General features: G+C 44.3%; 1 protein-coding gene across 1 annotated transcript in view; it reads left to right on the top strand.

The window, feature by feature from the left end:
• The window catches only part of Zc3hav1 (zinc finger CCCH-type containing, antiviral 1), a 78,450-nt gene extending 60,432 nt beyond the window's left edge, over positions 1-18,018 (top strand). Inside the window, exons 10-13 of the mRNA XM_045160397.1 lie at positions 7,933-8,020; positions 9,462-9,592; positions 9,688-9,821; positions 14,308-18,018. Coding sequence (XP_045016332.1) covers positions 7,933-8,020; positions 9,462-9,592; positions 9,688-9,821; positions 14,308-14,570 — 616 coding nt within the window. The 3' untranslated portion in view covers positions 14,571-18,018. The remainder of the gene's footprint in view (positions 1-7,932; positions 8,021-9,461; positions 9,593-9,687; positions 9,822-14,307) is intronic.

Below are 18,018 nucleotides of genomic sequence, written 5' to 3'. Positions count from 1 at the left end.
ATTATAGTTTATTACCTTGGTATTAATAGACTCAGCGACTGTGTATATGTGTGTGTGTGCATGTGTACACATGCATTAATACATGCATACACAAGCAGTGGTCATTCCTTACCCACGGGTATACTTTCTGCCACGTCAGTTACTTTCTGTCCACCCCAGCCTGAAAATGTAGTTCAATAAAATTAGAGACTAACGTATGGATGCTGAAAAGTTACATTCATGTAACTTTCATAGTATATTGTTTATAAGCTGTTTTTTGTCAATAATTTCTTACAATGTCTAATATATCAGTTAAACCCTACTACACATATGAATGAGAGAAAAACATTATAGGATCTATTACTGTTTGCTGTTCAGTTATCCCTTAAGGGTTCTGGAACTTTCCCTGTACTAATCACAGGAGTCTACCGAATTTCAGCTTCGGAGGTCCAATCTGCTGATCTCTTTAGACTTACCTGCTGTCATTAACTGCTGTTTTTTTTTTAACTGAATCTCTTATTTTTAAATTTTATTTATTTATTTATTTGAAAGAGAGAGAGAGAATGGGCACGCCAGGGCCTCCAGCCACTGCAGACAAACTCCAGACGCATGCACCCCCTTGTACATCTGGCTTACGTGGGTCCTGGAGAATCCAACCGGATTCCTTTGGCTTTGCAGGCAAATGCCTTAACTGCTAAGCCATCTCTCCAGCCTTCTTATTTGTTTTTAACCAAGAATTGGAATCTGATCCAATGTAGCTTTATAAGATCCCATATGGTACTTTTTTTTTTTTTTTTGGTTTTCCGAGGTAGGGTCTCACTCTGGCCCAGGCCGGCCCATATGCTACTTAAAAAAATATTTTATTTGGTGCTTTTAATTCCAGCATTCGAGAGGCAGAGGTAGGAAGATCGCCGAGAGTTCAAGGCCACCTTGAGACTACGTAGTGAATTCCAGGTCAGCCTGAGCCAGAGTGAGACCCTACCTCAATAAAACAAACAACAACAACAAAAAATTTATTTGGAAGTAGCTGGGCATGGTGGCGCATGCCTTTAAACCCAGCTCTCGGGAGGCAGAGGTAGGAGGATCGCTGTGAGTTCAAGGCCACTCTGAGACTACATAGTGAATTCCAGGTTAGCCTGGACCAGAGTGAGACCTTACCTCGAAAAAACAAAACAAAACAAAAAGTAAGTATAACAATAAAAAAATTTTTGAAAAAAATTTATTTGGGCTGGAGGAATGGCTTAGCAGTTAACGTGCTTGCCTGCAAAGCCTAAGGGCCCAGGTTTATTCCTCAGTACCCATGTAACCCAGATGCATATGGTGGCGCATGTGGCTGGAGTTCGTTTGCAGTGGCTAGAGGCCCTTGTAGGCCCATTCTCTCTCTCTTTCTCTCTTTCTCTCTCTCTCTCTCTCTCTATTTGCCTCTTCCGGTCTCTCCAATAAATAAAAAATAAAATATTAAAATTTATTATAAAAATATTTTATTTATTGGAAAGAGAGAGAGAGAGAGAGGGGCAGAGACAGAGAGAATGGGCACACCAAGGCCTCCAGCCACTGCAAACAAACTCTATATGCATGTGCCACCTTATGCATCTTATGTGGGCACTGAGGAATTGAATCTGGGTCTTTGGGCTACGCAGGCAAGTGCCTTAATGGCGAAGCCATCTGTCCAGCCCCCATCTGGTACTTTTAATGTTCAAATTAATCAAGCATTTTCACTATTGCAGGCAGGGGGAGGGAGAAGGAGAGATCACACTCTCATGGAGCTCACATTCTGATGAGACAGTACTACACACCTGCACGATGGCTTTTCAGTCCGTGACAACCACATGTGATGGTGGTCAGTGGGATGATATTGCCTAGAGATGCTATGACTGGTTTAGTTTGTGTAAGTGTAGTCCTGTAGTCCTGTAGTTCATTTGCATTACGGCAGCAAAGGCGGTTCTCTGTGTTCAACCCTCTAATGTTCACTTACGTCCCTTCTTTTTATTTTATTTTATTAAGAACATACTTTGGGGCTGGAGAGATGGCTTAGCGGTTAAGCGCTTGCCTGTGAAGCCTAAGGACCCCGGTTCGAGGCTCAATTCCCCAAGACCCACGTTAGCCAGATGCACAAGGGGCGCATGTGTCTGGAGTTCGTTTGCAGTGGCTGGAGGCCCTGGTGCACCCATTCTCTCTCTCTCTCTCTCTGTCACTTTCAAATAAATAAATAAATAAAAATAAGCAAAATAAAAAAAAAAAGAACATACTTTGTATGGATACATCATGTGTTGGTATCATCTTGTACCTCCTCCCTGCCCCCATTCCGCTGGGGGGCCCTCCTCAGTGGGGTTGATGGTATTCCCCATGGGGTTGTGGGTTATGCGTTGTGGGGGCAGCAGTTATTGGGGAGAGGCAGTGCCTCTGTGTGTGACATCCCAGCCTGTGGCTCTTACACTGCTCCCAACACCTCTTCCACAAAATTCCCTGAGCCTTGCTGGCTGCTTTCTTTTTTTTTTCTTTTCCTTCTTCTTCAAGGTAGGGTCTCACTCCAGTCTAGGCTGACCTGGAATTCACTATGGAGTCTCAGGGTGGCCTTGAACTCATGGTGATCCTCCTACCTCTGCCTCCCGAGTGCTGGGATTAAAGGCACGCACCACCACGCCTGGATGCGAGTGTGTTTTAAGTCACCATGTGCAAAATATAATCACCCAACGTGGTTTTCAGAACACATTCCTTCGTTAAGCATTCCATGATGATAACAGTCATTTGTATGAATGTTCTAGAACAACCCTTCTTCTCTGCCCTTGGCTGTCCTCCCTGACCTACTTAGTGTCTCCTCAAAGCTTCTGAAATATTTTGCTCCCATAAGCAGCACATGGTGATATTAAGAAGTGGAGTTGGGCTGGAGAGAAGGCTTAGCAGTTAAGGCACTTGCCTGCAAAGCCAGAGGACCCAGGTTCGATTCCCTAGGACACACGTTAGCCAGATGCACAAGGGGGGTGCACACATCTGGAGTTTGTTTGCAATGGCTGAAGGCCCTGGCGCACCCATTCTCTCTCTCTTTCCCTCCCTCTTTCTCTGTCAAATTAAAAAATAAAGAAGTAGTGTTAACGGGGCTGGACAGATTGCTCAGTGGTTAAGGCACTTGCCTGAAAAGCCTAAGATTAGCATTTGATTCCCCAGTACCCTTGTAAAGCCAGATGCACAAAATGGCATGTGCATCTGGAATCTGTTTATAGCCGCTAGAGGCCCTGGAATGTCCATTCTCTCTATCTCTTCTGTCTTTCTCTGCTTCCAAATAAAAAAGAAAGAAAGAGAAGTGGAGCCAGGCATGGTGGCACACACCTTTAATCCTAGCACTTGGGAGGCAAAGATAGGAAAATCACTGTGAGTTCAAGGCCACCCTGAAACTAGAGCAAAAACCAAAGATAGACATGGAGTTTAGTGAATCTTGGAAAAGGTAATACAGAGAGCCCACTTGGATTCTACTGTTGCTGCTAGCCCACAGGTGACACACCTGCTGTGGAATAGAATGTGGGTTCTGAGTGTCACCCCTGGCCCCAAGGAGGGCTGAACACACTTCAGTCTGCTGTCATGGGTGTCATGTTGTAAAACAGAATTTTGCCCAGTCTGTCCTTGAACTCAAGATCTTTCCTTTTCAACCTCCTGGGTTCCAGCATTGCAGGAGGACATCCCCAGGTCCATCTTCCATGAGCATCTTAACCCATGTTTTCTCAATCTACCCTGCAGTACAAGTACAGACATAAAGTGGAATTTGGGCTGGGGAGATGGCTTAGTGGTTAAGGCACTTGACTGCAAAGCCTAATGACCCAGGTTCAATTCCTCAGTACCCACATAAAGTCAGATGCACAAAGTGACACATGCATCTGGACTTTGTTTGCAGTGGCTAGGGGCCCTGTCATGCCTGTTCTCTCTCACTCTCTCCCTCCTCCATCTCTTGGCAAATAAGTAAATAAAAAAGTCAAAATCAAGTTTAAAAATACAGATAAATGGAGACCAGGTTTTCTCATTTCCAAAGTCTTTGTTTTACACAAGGAGATCTTCAACAGTTTTTTTGTTGTTTATTTTATCTTATTTATTTATTTATTTGAGAGCAACAGAGAGAAAGGGAGAGAGAGAGAGGGAGAGAGAGAGAGAGGGAGAGGGAGAGAGAGAGAATGGGCGCGCCAGGGCCTCCAGCCACTGCAAATGAACTCTAGACGCGTGCGCCCCCTTGTGCATCTGGCTAACGTGGGACCTGGGGAACCGAGCCTCGAACTGGGGTCCTTAGGCTTCACAGGCAAGCGCTTAACCGCTAAGCCATCTCTCCAGCCCAACAGTTTTTTTTTTTTTTTTTCAATTTTTGTTGTTGTTGGTTTTTGAGGCAGAGTCTCATTCTAGCTCAGGCTGACCTGGAATTCAACTATGTAGTCTCACGCCTGGCTCTTTAACATGTTTTTAAAATTTTTTTAATAATTTACTTATTTATTTATTAAATAGAGAGAAAGAGAGAGAGAATGGGCACGCCAGGGCCTCCTGGCACCCCCTTGTGCATCTGGTTTACATGGGTGTTGGAGAATCGAACCAGGATCCTTTGGTTGTGCAGGTAAACGCTGTAACTGCTAAGCCATCTCTCCAGCTCCTCTTTAACACTTTTTAACCCCCTTGAAGTACTTATCTGTTAAATGTAATTGCTTTGACTGTGGTAAATTTCTAAAATCAACAGACGTCTAGAGAATTGTACAGTCAACTGCTGTGTATTCCCTGACTGACTTCTATGATTGTCAATCATTTATATCTTGTTTCAGCTGCCGTCACCATCACCTCTATTTTTTTTCCTTTTGCTGGAATGTTTTACTGTAAATCTCACACACAATTTCATTTCTTTTTTTTTTTTAATAATTTTATTTATTTATTTATTTGAGAGCGACAGACACAGAGAGAAAGACAGATAGAGGGAGAGAGAGAGAATGGGCGCGCCAGGGCTTCCAGCCTCTGCAAACGAACTCCAGACGCGTGCGCCCCCTTGTGCATCTGGCTAACGTGGGACCTGGGGAACCGAGCCTCGAACCGGGGTCCTTAGGCTTCACAGGCAAGTGCTTAACCGCTAAGCCATCTCTCCAGCCCCACAATTTCATTTCTCTGTAAATATTTCAGATGTGTCCCTAACAGGTAAGGAGTTTTTTAAACATGTATCATGCCACTAACCCACCTAACAAAATTGACAATAACTCATTAATATCATCTAATACTCAGTTCATATTCTGTTTTCCCATTATCTTAGAAATAACCCTTTATAGTTGATATATTCCCTACAGTATACAAACAAGGTCTGTACATCACATTTGATTGATGTACTCCCCTAAGCTGCTTCTACTCTTATAATTTCTACACTCCATTTTTTTTTGTTTGTTTTGTTTTTTGAGGTAGAGTCTCACTCTAGCCCAGCTGACCTGGAAATCACTCTGTAGTCTCAGGGTGGTCTCAAACTCATGACGATCCTCCTGCCTCTGCTTCCTGAGTGCTGGGATTAAAGGCATACCACACCTGGCTTTTTCTCCCACTCCATTTTTAAAATAGATTTTATTTATTTATTTGCAAGCAGAGAGAGATAGAGAGAAGAGAGACAGACAGAGAATGGGCACTCCAGGGCCTCTAGCCACTGCAAACCAACTCTAGACGCATGTGCCCCTTGGGCATCTGGTGTATGTGGATCCTGGGAAATTGAACCTGGATCCTTTGGCTTTGCAGGCAAATGCTTTAACCACTAAGCCATTTCTCCAGCACCCCCCCTCCATTTTAAAAATTTTGCTAGTGTGAGTGTGTGTGTGTGTATTTGTTTGCACATAGGTTTGCAGATGTGATTACCTGTGTGGGCAGATGTGGAGGCCAGAGGTTGACATCTGGTGTTTTCTTCCATCTCTTCTCCACCTTAGTTTTTTTTTTTCTAATTTTTTATTTATTTATTCAGGAGCAACAGACAGAGAGAGAAAGAGGCAGATATATAGAGAATGGGCGCGCCAGGGCCTCCAGCCACTGCAAATGAGTTCCAGACACGTGCACCCCTTGTGCATCTGGCTAACGTGGGTCCTGGGGAATCAAGCCTTGAACCAGGGTCCTCAGGCTTCACAGGCAAGCTCTTAACTGCTAAGCCATCTCTCCAGACTCCACCTTAGTCCTTAATTTTTGAGACAGGGTCTCTCACGGCACCTGGATCTTGCTGATTGGCTAAGCCAGCGGGCAAGTGAGCAAAAACGGGTTACGGGGTACGCCACCATGCCTGGATTTTTCTGCAGTTGCTGCAGATCCAAACTCTAGTCATCACGCCTGCAGCAGCCAGCTCTTGACTCACTGAGCCAACCCCCACCCAGCCTGCCCTGCCCAGTGCGATGTTTTATTTTTCTTTGTTGTTGTGAAGAAACCGGAAAGTTTGACCTACATAATTTCCCTAATTCAAAATGTACTCCATTATATCCCGAGGGAGTCATTTGATAGGTAAAATCTGCAGGCCAGGTATTAGACTTGGAGCACTGGTTGGGTTCTGGTTCAGTTTTTTTTTTTTTTTTAATTTTTTTTAATTTATTTGAGAGCGACAGACACAGAGAGAAAGACAGAGGGAGAGAGAGAGAATGGGCGCGCCAGGGCTTCCAGCCTCTGCAAACGAACTCCAGACGCGTGCGCCCCCTTGTGCATCTGGCTAACGTGGGACCTGGGGAACCGAGCCTCGAACCGGGGTCCTTAGGCTTCACAGGCAAGCGCTTAACCGCTAAGCCATCTCTCCAGCCCTCTGGTTCAGTTTTTGACCAGTAATACGCTAGAAGGGATGCTTTGTAACTCCTGTCACATTGTATTAAAGGGAGAACACATCTGATTGTCCTATTTACAGCTACGTAGATTAAGGGATGGTTTTAGCTATTCCAATGTGAGCCTTCTGTTACAGCATCCCCCATCTGATCTGTCATTCTCTAGTCTTTAGATAAGTATTATCACAGTTTAGGCTCCATACATCATCAAGGGTTGCAAAATGATGGTTTTCTAATTCTTTTAATTTTCTCACAATCAGCTGTGATTCATCTCAGGAGAAGAATTTTCCCTCATGCATCGTTGCATGAAGTGCAATTCAGACAGGAAAAGCAAGGTTTTCCATCTCCCTTCTCTGTCATTTTTTTAAAAAATTTTTTGTTCATTATTTATTTATTTATTTATGTGAGAGTGACAGACAGAGAGAAAGACAGATAGAAGGAGAGAGAATGGGCGAGCCAGGGCTTCCAGCCACTGCAAACGAACTCCAGACTCGTGCGCCCCCTTGTGCATCTGGCTAACGTGGGACCTGGGGAACCGAGCCTCGAACCGGGGTCCTTAGGCTTCACAGGCAAGCGCTTAACTGCTAAGCCATCTCTCCAGCCCAACAAAAAAAAAATTTTAAAAATCAGCTGGATGTGGTGGTACACGCCTTTAATCCCAGCACTCGGGAGGCAGAGATAGAAGGATTAAAGTGAGTTCTATGCCAGCCTGGGCTAGAGTGTGATCCTGCTTCCAAAAATAAAAATGAATCTTTAGGTCTGGTGAGATGGTCTAGCGGTTAAGGCACTTGCAAGCAAAGCCAAAGGATCCCAGTTCAACTCTCCAGGACCCATGTAAGCCAGGTACACAAGGGGGCGCGTGTGTGTGGAGTTCGTTTGCAGTGGCTGGAGGCCTTGGTATGCCCATCCTCTCTCTCTCCCTCTCTCTCCTAAATAAATAAATAAATGAATCTTTACATTTTAAATCAGTGGGGAAAACAGCACTTACTTCACTAAATTATGAATAGTTATTGCGTTTTTAAATTACTAGTTCAGGAATCTTCAGGGATGAAGTGCAGAAAAAGATACAAAAATCTACACTATATTTCATAGGAGCCCTAGATTTGGGGCTGGAAGTTGAGGATAGAAAGTCACTTGGGTGACGATTTTCTTTCTGCCTTTATTTTAGGTACCAGCCAGTGAACACCCAGGCAGAGGCTCTGACCTCCAGTTTTCTTCCTCAGAGAGATGATAGCTCCTCTTCGAGTGCCTACAGGGTATTTGGTTTTGACTTGTTTGAGGGATGACTCTTAGCGGTGGAAACATATTTAGCTATATGTATATGGGTTTGTTTGTTGGCAAAAGGCAAAGTGATTCATGTGACTTGAAGAACCCAGAGTATGAGTTTATTGAAATTAATGAATTTCAAAAAAAAAAACAAACCAATAAGCAACAACAAGAACAAAGGGCGTGGTGGCACACACCTTTTATCCCCGCACTTGGGAGGCAAAGGTAGGAGCATTGCTGTGAGTTCAAGGCCACTCTGAGACTCCATAGTGAGTCCCAGGTCAGCTTGAGCTAGACAGAGTGAGACCCTACCTAGAAAAACCAAAAAAAAGAGAGGAAGAATGAAATATTTTGCCTGTTCCCTCTGCTCTCTTTGGAGGGACTGTAATAAAAGGAAATTAGGTTCGTAACTTGGCACATTCAATGATATCTGAATATAATTTGTTATTTTGAGGCTTCAAAAATAGTAAGGCCAAAAGCCTTTTTTACTGACCGCCATATTGTTGACACTTTCAGTCCTTTCATTTATTGTAGTCATGGCTTATACATAAAGCTGACTAGATACACGGATGCCACTTGTCAAAAAGAGACATCTGTTATTTAAGAATTATACCCCAATTCTAGCTGGGCATGGTGGTGCTCGCCTTTAATCCCAGCACTTGGGAGGCAAAGGTAGGAGGATCGTTGTGAGTTCAAGGCCACTCTGAGACTCCATACTGAATTTCAGATCAGTCTGAGCTAGAGTGAAACCCTACCTCAATGTGTGTGGGGGGGTGGGGTGGGGGGGTGGGGATAATTAATGAATTGATTGCTTCTGCCAAACTTTGGGATCCAGAAATCTTGGCATGACTGGCACTTACCCCATGAATCGCTGGTCTCTTGCTTTCAGTGTTTGGCCACATGCGATGGCATCCAGACAGATTCTCATTAACAGTACTGTGGGATCAGTAATAGGGGCTCTAATTCAGCGATGACAAAACCAGAACTTGGAGAGTGAGTTGCTTGGTTCATTGGCCTCACTGTCACCTGACCTGGTTGGGCAAGACTGTTCCTAGACTCTAGCCACCACATCTTGCCTGCTGTGCAGACCCATCAGGTTGGGTTTGATGGGCAGCTTGGAGTTCTCTGTTACTGCTCTGCTTTTGGAGCTTTAGGCAAGCACTTTGCCAGGTCTCTGGACTAAGTCAGATGCCATAGAGAATCTTCTTTTGTCTTTGGGCCTAAACGCTTTGTTAGCCTTAAGTTGGCCTGACACACCCCACGTGCCTGTTGGTTCTACCACATTGTGTGAGCGGGCAGATGTGCACTCCCCAAGCCAGCCTATGCCACCTGCTGCCTGAGGCTGGCAAGTGCTCATGGCAGGAGAGGGGGCCCACGTGCGGGGGGGAAGCGGGTTTCAGCGTCTCCTGCTTCACTTTGATTTGTTTTCAGTTGCTGGAGCTCAACAGCCAGCACGTGGAATACATCAAAATCAGTGAGTGTTTCAAAGCTTCCATGAAAAACTTCAAGATAGAAAAGATAAAGAGAATCTGGAATCCGAGGCTCTTGGAGGCTTTTCAAAGGTGAGGATCCGACCTTCCTTGGGGGGGGTCACATTACTAACTGCAGCAGGATGGGGGGTGCTGTCGGTGTGAAGTCTCACAGCTGTCTGTATTAGGAGGAAAGAGAAGATGCAGAAGAAAGACGAGGTGCTCCTATTTCACGCAGCCAGCCGCGCCCATGTTTATTCTATTTGTGTGGATAATTTCGACTGGACCATCCACGAAAATCATGAAACCAAATACGGAAAAGGTATGCCCGGGCATGCAGAAAGCTGTTGGTGTAAACCATACTCCAGCCCTGTTGCTGCTTCTAGTAAGAGGCACCCACAGGTGCCGTGCCTTGACCAGCATGTTCGGGCCGAGAGTGTAGTGAAAGAGAGAAATAAACTCAGTTACCTTACACACCTGCGCTGGGCCGGGGAGATGGCTTTATGGGCACACAAGCATCTGTGTCTGAGAGGAAGCAATTCACCCTGGGTTTGATTTCCCAGCACCCATCTAAACAACTGAGTGTGACCGTGTATGTAACTGTAACCCCAGTTCTGTGGGGAGCGGAGACCAGAAAAATCACCAGGGCTGTCAAGGCAGCTGTGGATTCAGAGACAGGCTTGTGACAAAGTAACACACGGGTGAGTGAGAGAGGAGGACATCTAACATTCTCCTCTGGCCTCCACACACATGTTGGGGCGCATGCATGTATATACATGTACAACACACACACACACACACACACACACACACACACACACACAACATATTAAAATGGTTCCACTGACTGGCGCTTAAGTGCTGTGCCTTAGCCTTGCGCTAATCTTCTATTTTATTTTTCTGGGAGCAACCTCTGATCCCCATATCTGCATGTGGACTGTCCTGTCTGCTGGTGACATTGTCTGCCATGACCTTTACTGGATGTCACGTTTCCTCATGTTGGGGGAAGAGAGCACATGGAGAGCACATGAAACCAGAGAGTAGAGGGACCAGCGGCCAGCGGCTGGGTGGCCAGGGTCACACCTTCGAGCTCCGCGGTTCTCACGGGACAGCCAAGGCGGCCATCACAACCCTTCGCCTTTGTCGCCACTCCTTCCCTTGTGCAAGTTGACTGTTCTCTTTGGCCTCACTACCTGTTGCGGTCATATTCGCATTGCTGGTAGAAATCACCCCACCTAGAGCAGCTTGTGGGGAACAAAACAGGTTTATTTTAGCTTCCAGGCTTGAGGGGACGCTCCATGATGGCAGGGAAAACGGCGGCATGAGCAGAGGGTGGACATCACCCCCTGGCCCACACAAGGTGGACAACAGGAACAGGAGAGTGTGCCAAACACTGGCAAGGGGAAACTGGCTATAATACCCACAAGCCCGCCCCCAACAATACACTGCCTCCAGGAAGCTTTAATTTCCAATTGCCATCAGCTGGGTAACCCCGCATCCAGAACTCCTAAGTTTATGGGGGACACCTGAACCAAACCACCACACTCCCACTGTGCAGAACCAGAAGCTGTTGGGTTTGGTGTTACTTTTAGTGTCAGTGTCCCATTTCCCATAGTGCCCTTAGTGTTTATCATAAGTGAGTATGAAGTCTTGAGCCTGTAATCTTAAAAATGTCAGGCAGTTGGGCTGGAGAGATGGCTTGGCGGTTAAGGTGCTTGCTTGCAAAGCCTAAGGAGTCAGGTTTGATTCCCCAGGACCCACGTAAGCCAGATGCAAATGGTGGCACATGCGTCTGGAGTTTGTTTGCAGCAGCCGAAGGCCCTGACATAGCCAATCTCTCCCTCTATCTTTCAATAAGTCTACCCTTTCTTGGTATATTCCTTCCAATAATTTTTTTAAAATTATTTATTTATTAATTAATTATTTATTATTTATTTTTTAAAATTATTTATTTATTTATTTATTTATTTATTTATTTTTGTTTTTTTGAGGTAGGGTCTCACTCTGGCTCAGGCTGACCTGGAATTCACTATGTAGTCTCAGGGTGGCCTCGAACTAACGGCGATGCTCCTACCTCTGCCTCCCGAGTGCTGGGATTAAAGGCGTGTGCCACCACGCCCGGCTAAAAATTATTTATTTATTTATTGAGCTTTGAGAGAGAAAGATGCAGAGAGAGAGAGAGAGAATGGGCGGTCCAGGGCCTCCAGCCACTGCAAATGAACTCCAGATGCATGCGCCCTCTTGGTGCATCTGGCTTGTATGGGTCCTGGAGAATTGAACCGGATCTTTTGGCTTTGCAGGCAAACGCCTTAACAGCTAAGCCATCTCTCCAGCCCGTAATTCTAATTCTGTAATTCTCCGAGGCAAAGATTGTGTCTAGTTAAATAAAAGGAATTCTCACTCCCACCACACCACGTGCCACCCTGTGCACCTGGCTTATGTGGTTTGTTTGCAGTGGCTAGAGGCCTTGGCACACCCATTTTCTCTCTCTCTTTCTCTCTGCCTTTTTCTTTCTCTCAAATAAGTAACTTAATTAAATTAAAATTTTTTTAAATATTTAATTAATTCATTTATCTGAGAGAGAGAGGAAGAGGCAGAGGCAGAGAGAAAGAGAACGGGTGTGTCAGGGCCTCCAGCCACTGTAAACGAACTCCAGATACATGCGACCCCCCCTTGTGCATCTGGCTTACGTGAGTCCTGGGGATTCAAACCGGTGTCCTTAGGCTTCACAGGCCAACACCTTAACCACTAAATCATTTCCCCAGCCCTAAATTAAATAAATTTTAAATTTTTATTTATTTTTATTCATTTATTAGAGACAGAGAGAGAGGAAAAGAAAGAATGGGCACGCTAGGGCCCCTAGCCACTGCAAACGAAATCCAGACTCATGCGTCCCCTTGTGCATCTGGCTTATGTGGGTCCCTGGGAATTACAGCAATGGAAAACAGAAGGGACCGCATTAGAAACTGCTCAGAAGCTGGCTGCGCACTAGAGCAGAGGGATCCATGGGGCCGCAATGAATCTTGGGTGGTTTTGCAAACAATCTTTCCTTTACTGGAATACTGTTTCAAGGATTCAAGTAGGAGGGTTGCTGCACTGTGGTAACACTGGGAGCTGAGGATATGCTGGGGTCCCAGAATAATGATAAGAGGCCCCGCTGAACATAACTGAAATTATCTTGTGATTTCCTAACTCTCATAAAAATGAGATTTATTTATTTACTTATTTATTTATTTGACAAAGAAAGAGGGAGAGAGAGTGAGTGAGAGAATGGGCGTGCCAGGGCCTCCAGCCACTGCAAACAAACTCCAGATGCGTGCGCCCCCTTGTTCATCTGGCTAATGTGGGTCCTGGGGAATTGAACCTGGGTCCTTTGGCTTTGCAGGCAAACACTTTAACCACTAAGCCATCTCTCCAGCCCAAGATTTTTTTTTTTTTTTTTTTTTTTTTTTTTGCTTTTGCAAGGTAGGGCCTTGCTGTAGCCCAGGCTGATCTGGAATTCACTATGTAGTCGCGGGCTAGCCTTGAACTCACAGTGATCCTCCTACCTCTGCATCCCAAGTGCTGGGATTAAAGATGTGCACCACCACACCTGGCCAAAAATAAGATTTCTCCACTGGCCTACTTGTCTGTGGCCTTTTTAAAAAAATTGTTTTTTTGTTTATTTTTATTTATTTATTTGAGAGCAACAGACAGACAGAGAAAGGCAGATAGATAGATAGATAGATAGAGAGAGAGAGAGAGAGTGATCTTGCCTTCAAAACACCTTTCTTATTGTCCCAGTGCAGAGTGTGAGGTTTCCCCTTATGGTGGCAATCTTTTTACCAGTTGTAGCCCCCTTATTAATACCTGCTTTGTTTTGCCCTCAACCTTAACTTTGTTCACACTGCTTTCCTTGTCAAATTACACATTTTTCTTACCTTCCTGCTTTGGGTGCTCATTATAAAACGCAATTAAAAACAGTGAGCAATAACCATGCTGCAGCCTAAAGGTAAAATTCCCGCTGACAAAAAAAAAAAAAAAAAAAGAAAAAACACTTTCTCTGTTACTTTTAAATTCAGCATCATTTAAGTTACCACGACATGGGCAGAAAGTTCGGTTTTATTTTATTTTATTTTGCCAGAATATAACATGAATGTCCACTAGTCCCATTCACAGTAGGGTTTTTGTTCCCTCCAAAATCTCATGAGCGCAGTGCTTACTGTATTCCCTTCTATCAGCATTCTGGTCTTTGACATTCCTGCATACTGATCAACTAAGCTCTGCTTATAGCAGTCTAGGGTTTAAATATTTTATTTATTTATTTGACAAGAGAAAGAAAGAAAGAGGTGGGGGAGAGGGAGAGAATGGATGCGCCAGGGCCTCCAGCCACTGTAAATGAACTCCAGACATATGCGCCCCCTTGTGCATCTGGCTAACGTGGGTCCTGGGGAATCAAACCTGGGTCCTTTGGCTTTGCAGACAGACACCTTAACTGCTAAGCCATCCCTCCAGCCATCCCTTTTCCCTTTTCCCTTTTCCCTTTTTATTCAGTCTGGAATTCTAGCTCAAGAGATGCTATCCTTTTACATTCATGGGTTTTCCCTCCTCAGCCAAACCTCTCTGGTAATTCTATCAGACACCCGCCCTGCAGGATGTTTCCTAGGTGATTTTGAACAATGAAAATTAACTCTCACAGAGCGTTCATAAGCATCAGTAAGATATTGTTGACAAATGTTTTGTTGATCCCATCATCTGACTCTGTCTATAAATAGTCATAAACTACCCTCTTTTATAATAATTCTCCACCTTTTTCTGATTATTTCTAGGAAATTACTTTGCAAAGGAAGCCTTCTATTCCCACAAAAATTGCCCGTATGACAGCAGAAACATCATTATGTTTGTAGCCCGAGTCCTGGTTGGAGATTTCATCGAGGGACATATGCTTTACAGGAGACCGCCTGTACAGTATGACAGCTGTGTGGATACAAGGCTTAATCCCTCTGTCTTTGTCATCTTCGAGAAAGATCAGATTTACCCAGAATATTTGATTGAATACACCGAAATTGATAAGCCCTGTGTAATTAGTTAGAGATGACGAACACAGCATAATAAGGGACGTCATAACTGTTCTATTCGCTCATAGAACCAAATAGCCCCAGATAATAGTTCGGCTATTGCCTTTCCTTGCTATGTTACCTATCGTCTGAAATCAGCAGTGCCAAACTTTGCTGCACAAATATCCAGATTCCCTCCAGGCATGGTGGTGCACGCCTTTAAGCTCAGTACTTGGGAGGCAGAGGTAGGAGGATCGTTGTGAGTTCAAGGCCACCCTGAGACTACATAGTGAATTCCAGGTCAGCCTGGGCTAGAGCGAGATCCTACTTCGAAAAAACAAAACAAAACAAAAAATCCGGATTCCCGGGTCATACCCTATCTCAATTAAGTCACTAGGGATGAGAGGCAGGCAATGCTATTTTTTAAAGCTTTCCCCATGATGCCAATGTTTGTGCTATCTTAGACATAACTGGCCGGGCTGATTTCTATAATTATTCTAACCTGTCTTATCTACTATTTGTGGGGTTTTGTTGAAATTAGAAGGAATTAATTTTGGGAAATTGAGGGAAATCTAGTAATTCCCACTGAACTAAGGACATTAGATACTGCAGCTGTGGGTGAAAAACCTGCTGACAGAGAAAAAAAGTAATAAATTAAATGTAAATGTTCTTGAAAGACATAAGTGTAATCCCATACCTTCTCATGTGGTGAAACTGAGGCACATGTTTCTCTGTCTCTACATTTACTGAGAAGGCAGACTCCATGGGGTCGACTCTTGAATGCATTAAGAGCAGCGCATCAGGTATCGTGGAGAGAAGTGACCAATGAGTTAATTGCCCACTTAGGCTCTTGACATTTAGGTTCCAATTAATGTGATTATAGAGAAAGCTTTCTGCAGGGCAGGCTTTCATGAAAGCGTCTGTATTTTAGCAGTGACCCAAGGTGCAGTGACTAGATTCACAAAAGCATGGCCCATATACTGGCATGCTCTTGTGGTCGTGTGCAGCGAAAAGAGGCAGCTCAGGAAGAAAGCAGGACGCAGCCAGTCCCCCTAAAGGATAGGCCTCCTACCAGTAAGGCAGGAGGGGTTTACTGGGGAGCACAGCATCAGTGCAAAGAGAAGAGTGTCTCAAACAGTACTTGTAACTGCTAGGCACTTATATATGTTTTTATTTTTCAAAATGTAACAGATTGTCTGGATTTTGATATCCTACCTCTTAGGGCATTTGAGATGTTTTTGGATCAATAGTTCTTTCTATTATGAATCGGGTTTTCCTTCCAATTCTCCTTGTGCAACATTCGGTACCAGTTGTCCAAATCCCCGGCCAGCAGTCATGTGAGACTTGATTCATTAGCAGTCAGCTGATTTTGTACTAGCCAGATTCTAGATGGGTGCAAAAAGTTTTACAAGTCCTTCACCTTCCAGATCTCTACCAGTCACATTTGTATAGAACCAAAACTTTTCTTTAGAGAAAAGTTGTTTTCTGGGGTGCTTGCCACAAATGTTCTTTCTCACTCACTGATTCCCCCACCCCCACCCCACGGTAGCTTTTGTTTTGGGGTGCTCATTCCCTGCCCTCGACCTTCACAAGGTTATGTGCAACTTATCCAGTTGTCCATCAAACACCGCTAGTTGGGGTTCTTCTTGGGCATCTCTGGTTGAACATGTCTAATATAAAACATTCTATCTGCCTCCCTCAGAGGGACCCTGTGCCTCCCCCAGTTAATGGTCTTAGGCGCTTAGTCGTGCCTGGCTCCTTACTGCCTTCGAGCTATAAATCGGAGTGGTTCCCAAGACCAGCTTTATCAAACTCTTCCGTACAAGCCATTCTGGCTTCCTTGACCCTAGCTCAGTGGTTCTCCATGAACTTTGGTCATTTTGTTTTTCTTTAATGACACTTTGCAGCATCTGCTTTCTACTCTTCAAAATGCAATTCAGAGGTACTGCCCTCTAGACAAAAATCTATTGACTAAAAGATAAGAAAATCAAGATTAATGTAAGAGAACTATAAAGCTCATCACGTGGGCCCAGCTTCATAGGACTACAGGCCATAAGGAAATCTTACACTTAAAATGAATACATGAGAACTTAAATAGGAAACCAGAAGCAATTGTGTACGAAGAAGCCCAGGAAAGCAGAGCTCTAAGTGGACATTAGAGCAAAAACTAATGGCATAGCAAGTTAGCTGTGTAAACTGACACTGTGTATATGATAAAAAGAAGAAGAAAAAAGCGAAATAACCTTCATTGAATAATGATACTATTCAAGGGAACTGAACTTACAGAACTTGTCGAAACAAAATGAAGAAATATACTGCAGACGAGCTGTGGGTTATACATGAATGTCTAAGGAGACATTCAAACTTCGCATAGGGCGCAGAGTAGTTACTTACTGTGAGGGGCTGCCCAATCTACCGCAAGATATTCCGCGTCCTTGCCTCTCTCATGCTAAACGCCAATAGCATCCTGCCACATCCACAGCCATGGGAACTGCACACCCTACTTGACCTGCTCACCCTTTCCAGAAGGGATACTTTGTAACGTCCCCTTTGCTATCTTGAGATGATTCGTAGCTAACAGTCTACACAGAAGAATTTCTTAGGCCACAACTTGCTGCCCTATTATAATGAAAGCCCCGAAAGTCATGAACTCCACTAGGTAAGTCCTCAGGCATGATCAAGCTGTGAGCCGTGAACTAGACAGATGTTAACTGTGAATGTGAATAGGTTTAGGCTTAAAAAGAGCCCAGCAGGGGCCTACTTACTGGAATGATTGCAGGAAAATGAAAGATTACAGGTGGCCGACAGTAGAATGGAAACCAGTGTTAGGGTAAGTTATAACAGACCATGTGCCTTATTTGTCTATGGTAAAAGGCGAAATTAATTTTAACTAAAATACAGGATAACAAGACAGGACAAGTGACACTTGTCTCAGAGGAAACAAATGTGGACTCTCCAGACAAGCTGTAGATCCTGCATAAATGTCTAACAGGACATTACACAGTCGAACAAGGTGCAGAGTAATTCTCGTGTGGGTCTGCCCTGTATATTGCAGGACACCCCCGTCCGGCTGCATCCACTCAGTGTCGGTAACAGTCCGCAGATACCACGAAACCAGAGTTCGTCACTTCCAGTGCACATTGAGAACCACTGAACTAGTTAATGGCTAGCAATCTTTGGATGACCTCAACTGTTGCTTCCATTCTATACTTCCGTGGGATAGGTCGGATCCTTGCCTTCCAAGCACCCCAGGTTTTATTTTTTTAATTTTCCCTTGATTTTTCTCTTTAGCATCTGTGCAATCTAACTTTGTCTGCTGTCTGCATTGGGATGTAACTCTTGTTTTGTTTTGTGGTCTGCCCAGCCTAGCTGGATGCTTGATACATTGGATGGGTTTTGTCGACTAAATGAGTGTCAATATTTGATTCAGGGGTTAGTGTTATTGCTGCTTCTTGTTTGCTTAATAAAAGTAAAAGAAAAGTT

The sequence above is a fragment of the Jaculus jaculus genome, chromosome 10 (assembly GCF_020740685.1).
Source record: "Jaculus jaculus isolate mJacJac1 chromosome 10, mJacJac1.mat.Y.cur, whole genome shotgun sequence".
In the NCBI taxonomy this organism is placed as follows: domain Eukaryota; kingdom Metazoa; phylum Chordata; class Mammalia; order Rodentia; family Dipodidae; genus Jaculus; species Jaculus jaculus.
The sequence above is the reverse complement of the archived record's forward strand: the minus strand, read 5'-3'. Positions and strand labels throughout refer to the sequence as shown.